Source organism: Haematobia irritans, chromosome 5 (assembly GCF_050003625.1).
Source record: "Haematobia irritans isolate KBUSLIRL chromosome 5, ASM5000362v1, whole genome shotgun sequence".
Classification (NCBI taxonomy): Eukaryota; Metazoa; Arthropoda; class Insecta; order Diptera; family Muscidae; genus Haematobia; species Haematobia irritans.
The window spans coordinates 148,156,101-148,164,949 of NC_134401.1; the positions used below are offsets into that span (position 1 = coordinate 148,156,101).

Here is an 8,849-nt window from a genome sequence, read left to right on the forward strand (position 1 = left end):
CTATCCTCCTTCTTCGGCACTATCCATATTGGAGAGTTGTAGGGAGATCTCGAGGGCCTTATTATACCATCACGCAAAAGGCGGTTGATCTCTGTCTCGACAACTTCTTTTAAAGCCATTGGGTAGGGGTAACTCTTCGCATAAATAGGTGACTCGTTAGTAGTCCTTATCTCACCTACCACAACGCTGGTGTATGTCAGTTTTTCATCTGGGTCCGAAAAGAGATTGCGATGTCGATGAGCAATACTCTGTAACGACCTCTTTTGTGTCTCTGACGCGTGGTCGGCTAGTAGTTGTAAATTATTGACATTTCTGGACATCCGCTGCTTAATAGCGACTTTCTTACCATTTTTCATCACAAAGAAGTCTTCTGCCGTGTGAATGACCACTGACAGTTCCTTCATACTGTCATTACCTAGTATTGCATCGAATGACTTTAGGCCAGGTAATAAGAAAAATTTAATAGGATTTTCGCCGCTACCGAATAGGCTTATGAATGTATGTTCCGAGATTTCTACCTCTCCTCCTACAGAGTGTACATTAAAGGATTCAGTATTTTTCCTCGGATTTTTGACGAGTTCTGGTTTTATATAATTCTTGCTGCTTCCCGTGTCCAATAAAAATTCTAGAATTTTTCCGTTCCTCAGTCTGGCCTGGAAGTAAGGCAGCGAGGAACGCCCTAATCTAAAAAATGGACATCTAAGAAATCGGACGGAATGTCGTCTGGTCCATTGTCTTCGTTTGTCAAATCTGTCTCGTCATAATATTCAGGATACTCGTTTATATTTTCTGTTGGCCCATGTAAATGGTCATCTTCGAGAATTTCATTATCGGTGTTTCCGATATTCACGTGAAAGTTACGTTGGATTTTATTAACCGGCGCTTGCACGGAAGACTGCGCAGGTCTTTTATAAACTTGTTGAGGTCTCATCTGCATGGATGTATCGACATCCATGGGTTCTGGTTGCCTCTGAGCACGTTGGAAGGGATGTCCTGAAAAATTATTTGGTGTAGGGAATTGTGGTCTAGGTTGATAGGATTGGGTCTGATGGTGGTTTCTTTGATTAAAAGAATTGAAAGGAATTACTTGTGGTTTAGGGAACGCATTGGAATTATTTTGTTGGACTATTGGAGTATTCCTCCAGCGATTTGTTGGAATATTAGCCAGTTCTGGATAGAACTTTCTATTTCCAGGCCCAGCCAATTTTACATCGTCTCTACGCGATCCTTTGTGAGCATATTCTCTTCTAAACGTCATATTGTCTAGTTTCATGCACAAATGCAATGCTTGCGGTAGGGATGTCGGCTCCTTTACGCTGAGGAGTTTAGGGAGATCGCCGTTAAGTCCTCGAATAAATGTATCGAGAGCTTTTTCGCGATAGGTGTCCGTCATTGCCTTGAGGCTGTTATTATCTAATTCCAAACAGGATATTTTATCCAAAATCAGAGATAACATCTGATACACTTCCTGGTAGAATTCAGTAACGGTTTTATGCCCTTGGCATAGGACGTTCATCTGATACTCGAGCGTCCCTATGTCCCTTCTGTCCGAATAATGGACCATAAGGCATTTTCGTATTTTATCCCAGTCAAGGGGAGTTCGATACGATTCTAAAGCCGTATCAGCGTCTCCAACGATTTTCGTACGGATAGTGTGAATAATGGCGTAGTACCTGCCGGTTCCTTTGAGTGACGAATAAAGCTCAAGGACCCTTTCTACGGACTTCCTCCAAGAGCTAAATTCTCCTGGTTTCCCAGAGAATTCCCTAATCGATTTAACTATATCTGGCACTCTGTCTAGTTCCTCCAACCTCGAGGATACGCATCCTACAGGTATGTCAGAATCGTCGTCCGTATTGAAATTCTGTCCTGTTATTATACTAGTCACTAACCTGGTAATTTCCTCTCGCTGGCTATCACTGAGCCCTACATTATTCCCTGGATTAGAACGGCTTACAGTTATATTGCCTAGCTTGTTTGTTATCTCCTCGATAGTTTCATTCATCGTGAGCAAAATATTTTTAATAGTTAAAGAGGTGCAACAGAAAATTTATTTTTTTTTTTTTTTTATAAGTTTATATGACAATTTTTCTTTTTAATCAATTATATAAAATTTTCGGAAGAATGGATTTGTTACTTAATTAATTAATTAATTAATGAATTGTAAATTTTATATTGCAAAAAATATCTTGTTATAATAATACAGAATTTGAAATTCTTACATTAGTATTATAATCCTCATATTTGGTGGTGGCTGCTCCGTGATGGCTGCTTCAGGTTGTAAAGATCGTCTTCTTCTCAGATAGCAATTTGAAAAAGCTTTTTTTTGTTTGCAATGCTCGAAAGTTTTTTTCTTTTATTTTATTCACAAAAGTTTCTTCTTCTTCACAAATTATTACTTTGTAAATTTTTCGTTTTGTCTTTTTTATGTCCGTGTTTGAATTATTTAATTTTCCTTTTTTTCTTTTTTTAAACTTTCACTCTGTAAATTTTTGTTTTGTCTTTTTTTATGTCCGTGTTTGAATTATTTAATTTTCCTTTCTTTAATCTTTCACTTCATAAAATTGTTCTTTTTATTTTGTATTTAAAAAAATGTCTTCACCTATAATTTTGTTAAAATTATTTAGTTTCCCCTTTTTTTTTAGTCTTTCACTTCATAAAATTGTTCTTTTTATTTTGTATTGTTTAGAAAATGTCTTCGCTTAAATTTTTTGTTTTTATTTTTACACTAAAACTACTGTGTCGCGAACGCGAGCTTCAGGGGCTGTGCATATCTTCACTCCGTTTTGTACTTAAACTACTAAGGGGCCCGTCTGAAGACTTGACTTATTTTCGTTATCGTGCCCGTCCCTGCTCGGGCGCCAATTAAACTTCTTTAAATTGAAAGTTTTAAAAAAAATATTTTTTTCTGCCACAAACTTCCGTTTATGAGCAGAGTTCTTTATTTATGGACGTTTGATACGAAAAAAGCACTAATTCTTAATGCTACCCTGACTTTATACTATATTCTGCACTCATGGCTAGTGTTCCTTGTTGTTGGGTGTTGGGTGTCGCTCATCGGCGCGTGTAGCTGTGTCAGCGTCTGTGGCTTGTTGATGTTATTCGGACAATGCATTGCCTAACCTGGTGGGAAATGCATTGTCAGCTATGTCCCACTTGAATTATAATATTGTTTATAAAGCATAAATTAATTCATAGCGTGCTTGGTGTTAACTGGTGTTAACTTATATACTCCCAAACACATTCTGCTTCAAGCATATATAATTTTAGCATTGTTCCAAGCACAATATTGTTTGTATTGTTCTAACACATTATGTTTCCCATTATTTCGTTTAAATCAAAAACAATGGAAGATGAAGATGGGAAAATGGATCTAAAGGCTTTAGAAATAGTTTTAAGTTCAATTTGCATGTGGTTGATGCTATAGGGATTCAATATAGAGATATGTGGTTGTTGCAATAAGGATATATTTTCGATGACTGAAACATAGGGTGTGCGCGTGACTGAAATTTCACTCACATTCACGAAATGAAAACCAGTACTCACGCACGAACTACTTTTAAAGACTCACGCTCACGCACGATTCACAACAATTCTCATGATTAACGACAAATTCACGGTCCGCACGACATTTTCCAAACGGAAATCAGCAAAGGTAACAAAGTTCAAAAATAGAATATAGTTCGAGAGCTAAATTAATTTCAGTTAACATACGAGTATGAATTAAATCTTGATTTTTTTCGTGAGCGTGAATTTGGAGAAATTTTATTCACGCACATTCACGCACGACATATTTATTTTAGTCCCATTCACGCACATTCACGAGACTTGCATTGGATTTTGTTCTCGACTCACGTGATTCACGCGTGTCACGAGAATTTCGTGTCACGCGCACACCTCTACTAAAGGCAACCAATATAGAGATATGTTCAGTGCTTATATTGTTTTGCGTGATAAATTTCGTATCAAAATAAAGGAAATTTTCTGTAAATTTGGTGAATAATCTCTTTCTTTTTGTTTTGTTTAGTTTGTTATGGCGTATGCTATGTGTGTGTGTGTTTTTTATTGTTATGCTGGCATGGGGATGTTTGTTTGAGAGTCACTCGGTGAGAATTGATATGGCGAAGAGAGTAATCTAAAGTAATGATTAATGTATTCTGTACAGGCAAGAGATTGTAATTGATAGAGGAGGTGGGGGCTGTGATGGGTGATTAAAATGATCAACTAGATTTGATAAATAGTTTGCATGTGATTGATGCTATATGGATTCAATATAGATATATGTGGTTATTGCAATAAGGATATATTTTCGATGACTGAAACATAGCTTCATTGCCACTTTTGTGTTCATATTAAAAATGTTCATATTTCTTCAAAATTTGAACGATTCCTATAAACAAAAAATTATTAACAAAGGATAAAAAAGGGCAATTTTAATTATATTTTACAGGTATTTTTGGTACATCCAGAATGTAATTCGGGTGCTTCATATATTTGAGTGATATGTCAATATTTGCTCTCTCTCTCTCTCTCTCTCTCATCTGATGCTTTTAATATCATAATATGCTAAATTTGAAGGACAAATTTGATGAGGTTAATAAGACCATTAGAAAGAGATCAGTTTTCGAATGACTTAAGCACTGACAAATTTGTGATATGGTGAAACTTGATTGGACAAAAATCGAAATGGACAATTTAGAATTTGTTTCTTATGATTTGATTTTATATAATTGGTTTCACTTTTATTATTAAGTATATTGAAATATAAAGAAGTATATTTAAACAGTTTCAGAGTCATTGGGAGAGCATTGTTAGGAAGAAGAGAGTGAGTTAAAGAAATGATATATTTGTGTGTTGAGGCGAATGTGGTGGGAGAGTGAAATGTTATTATAATATTAAAAGCTTTACTTTCAAAATACGAGTACAAGAAAAAACTTAAAATATTTTTTTTGTTTTTTTTTTTCTGTTTTTGTATTAAATTGTAATATAGATTACGAAGGCTATTACTACAATTCAAAATTTATTTGTAGATGTATATATTTATCGATTACGCATATTTCGATACAGTTCGAAAATTGGTAAAGACATTACCCCAGAAATAGCTAAAATATAAAAATAAAACTGTAAGTATAGGACAAATTTTTGCAAAATATATAATTTTTCTTACCAAATTCACATAGACAATAGAAAATTAGAACCATAAAATCTACACGTTCCTGATTCTTCTCTTGCAGAATTAATCTATCTATTACGATAAGAACGACACTTGTTTTCAAAATTAAACCCAGAGAGAAATATACCGCCATTAATTTGGGGAGATACTGTGGAAGAGAAAACGTTACATAGAATGATAATGGAAGTTTTTTTTGTTTATTTTAAGTTTAAATCAATTGATTTTATTTGTTTGTATTTAAATTATTGTTTATAACTTACATTGTATATAGCAGCTAGTAACGTCATTAAGAGGGCGCACATTATCGCCGATTCGGTACGCATAAGAAACTTCATAGATGATGGTATGAAATCTATAAAAAAAATTGTTAAAAATATTATTTATTCAACATTCCGAAATTTGGAAAAATTAAAGGAAGGAAGGAAGGCATTTATACTATAAATGCCTTTGGTATGAGTAGATTCGTACATAAAATATTATACCAGAGTATCTCCTTATAAAGGTCTAAATTAAGGATCCCGACATCTGCACCAAAAGGATTAACGATTTTTCCCTCTTAGATATCAAAGATGTCAGACGATCTTATGTTCAATATTTCCAAAACAAAATCTTTCCAACCAGGCATGCAATTTAATTTACCTTCTTTATTTTCATGCTTAAGTACGTCATTTAAAAGGAAACTAGTTGAATATATTAACATCAGCCATGCCATTATTAGGCTCAATCTTCTAAGGTAACAACATCCCATTTTGTATACAATTTTTTTTTGTTGAGCAAACTAAGTTTCGCTTGATTGTGTTTTTTTAAGTGAATGCTTCCTTATTCTTAGATAACTCGATTTAAACTGAAAGAATCAATGCATATAAAAGTGATGGCCTTTTGTGATGCCTGCACCAATGATTCTTCTACAATGTTGCAATTTTTATGTCATTTTTAGTATACAATCGCTACACTTTGGTGACACTATAAAGAAAAATTACATTATCCACTTAATTGATATAGCATATTTTTTGCCATTTGTGTAAAAAAATGCATAATTTGTTGATGTGATATATTGACCTTCGGTAACACACAACATATTGGAGGCAATTTGTGTATATTTTAAGATGTAATAATTAATTAATATTAAATTTTATAGATATTGACTGTATAAAAAAAAACTTAATTAAATACATACTTTTACTTATTGCACACAGTTGTTGTAATGTGAGCATTCGAATCAAGATTAAATTCGTATCATTTATATTTGAATTTGAAACCGAATTAAAGCCAATGAAAGTATTAGTATTAATACTGTGAAATGTGTTACTATACAAGAAGAAAAATTTTCCATAGAAATAAAATTTTGGCAAAATTTTCTATAGAAATAAAATTTGGCAAAATTTTCTATAAAAGTTAAATTTTGGCAAAATTTTCTATAGAAACAAAATTTTGGCAAAATTTTCTATAGAAATAAAATTTTGCAAAATTTTCTATAGAAATAAAATTTTGCAAAATTTTCTATAGAAATAAAATTTTTGCAAAATTTTCTATAGAAATAAAATTTTAGCAAAATTTTCTGTAAAAAGAAAATATTTGCAAAATATTCTATTAAAATAAAATTTGGCAAAATTTTTTATAGAAATAAAATTTTGGCAAAATTTTCTATCGAAATAATATTTTGGTAAATTTTTCTATAGAAATATAGAAATAAAATTTTGGCAAAATATTCTATACGAGAAGTAAAATTTCGGCAAAATTTTCTATTTTGTCAAAATTTTATTTCTATAGAAAATTTTGTCAAAATTTTATTTGCATAGAAAATTTTGTAAAAATTTTATTTCTATAGAATATTTTGTCAAAATTTTATTTCTATAGAAAATTTTGTCAAAATTTTATTTGCATAGAAAATTTTGTCAAAATTTTATTTCTATAGAAAATTTTGTCAAAATTTTATTTGCATAGAAAATTTTGTCAAAATTTTATTTTAATAGAAAATTTTGTCAAAATTGTATATCTATAGAAAATTTTGTCAACATTTTATTTCTATGAAAAAAAATTTTTTGTCACAATTTTTATACCCTCCACCATAGGATGGGGGGTATATTAACTTTGTCATTCCGTTTGTAACACATCGAAATATTGCTCTAAGACCCCATATTGCTCTAAGACCCCATAAAGTATATATATTCTGGGTCGTGGTGATATTCTGAGTCGATCTGAGCACGTCCGTCCGTCCGTCTGTTGAAATCACGCTAACTTCAGGACGCAACAAGCTATCGACTTGAAACTTTGCAGAAGTAGTTGCTATTGATGTAGGTCGGATGGTATTGCAAATGGGCCACATCGGTTCACTTTTACGTATAGCTCCCATATAAACGGACCCCCAAATTTGGCTTGCGAATCCTCTACGAGAAGCAAATTTCATCCGATCCGGCTGAAATTTGGTACATGGTGTTAGTATATGGTCTCTAACAACCATGCCAAAATTGGTCTACATCGGTCCATAATTATATATAGCCCCCATATAAACCGATTCCCCGATTTGGCTTGCGGAGCCTCTAAGAGAAGCAAATTTCATCCGATCCGGCTGAAATTTGGTACATGGTGTTAGTATATGGTCTCTAACAACCATGCAAAAATTGGTCTACATCGGTCCATAATTATATATAGCCCCCATATAAACCGATTCCCCGATTTGGGTTGCGGAACCTCTAAGAGAAGCAAATTTCATCCGATCCGGCTGAAATTTGGTACATGGTGTTAATTTATGATCTCTAATGACCATGGTCCACATCGGTCCATAATTATATATAGTCCCCATATAAACCGATCACCAGATTTGACCTACGGAGCCTCTTGGAAGACCAAAATCCATCGGATTCAGTTGAAATTTTGTACGTGGTGTTAATATATGACCTCAAACACCCATGCAAAAATTGGTCGAAATCGGTCCATAATTATATATAGGCCCTATATAAACCGATCCCCAGATTTGACCTCCGGAGCCTCTTGGAAGAGCTAAATTCATCCGACTCGGCTGAAATTTGATACCTGAAGTTAGTATATGGTATCCAACAACCATGCAGGAATTGGTTCATATCAGTCCATAATTATATATAGCCCCCATATAAACCGATCCCCAGATTTGACCTCCGGTGCCTTTTGGAGAAGCAAAATTCATCCAATCTGGTTGAAATTTGGTACGTGGTGGTAGTATATGATATTTAACAACCATGCCAAAAGTGATCCATATCAGTCCACAATCATATATAGCCCTTATATAAACCGATCCCGAGATTTGGATTTGGAGCCTCTTGGAGGAGAAAATTTCATCCGAGTCAGTTGAAATTTGGTACATTGTGCTAGTATATGGGAGTTAACAACCATGCCTAACTAGGTCCATATCGATCTATAGTTATATATAGCCATCAGATAAATCGATCCCCAATCACACAAAAATTGGTCCATATCAAGTTCATAATTGTATATAGCCCCCCATATAAGCGACCCCCATATTTCAATTCTGGCTCTCTACGTATTGTCTAATACATACAACGTATGGACTAACTCACAATTTAGAAAACGGTGTTAAGAAGGTTTAAGATACCACAACCCAAGTAATTCGATTGTCGATGACAGTCTTTCGTAGAAGTTTCTAGGCAATCCATGGTGGAGGGTACATAAGATTCGGCCT

The 8,849-nt window shown here is 33.6% G+C and overlaps 1 protein-coding gene across 1 annotated transcript; it reads right to left on the reverse strand.

Moving 5' to 3' along the window:
• Positions 1 to 4,740: 4,740 nt before the first annotated feature.
• Positions 4,741 to 6,017, reverse strand: LOC142239412 (uncharacterized). Its single transcript, XM_075311199.1, has 4 exons — positions 5,813 to 6,017; positions 5,434 to 5,525; positions 5,168 to 5,321; positions 4,741 to 5,102 (listed from the first exon to the last, which is right to left on the reverse strand). Exons 1-4 carry the CDS (start codon positions 5,919 to 5,921, stop codon positions 5,041 to 5,043), a joined length of 417 nt encoding a protein of 138 aa, XP_075167314.1. The 5' UTR covers positions 5,922 to 6,017; the 3' UTR covers positions 4,741 to 5,040.
• Positions 6,018 to 8,849: the final 2,832 nt, after the last annotated feature.

Excerpts from the sequence above, each read along its gene's own strand:
- LOC142239412 (XM_075311199.1), bottom strand. The coding sequence starts at position 5,921 with ATGGGATGTTGTTACCTTAGAAGATTGAGCCTAATAATGGCATGGCTG. Across the intron at positions 5,526-5,812 it reads TAAGCATGAAAATAAAGAAG|ATTTCATACCATCATCTATG; the intron begins GTAAATTAAATT and ends TTTTTTTTATAG. Across the intron at positions 5,103-5,167 it reads CTATTGTCTATGTGAATTTG|CTATTTCTGGGGTAATGTCT; the intron begins GTAAGAAAAATT and ends TTTATATTTTAG.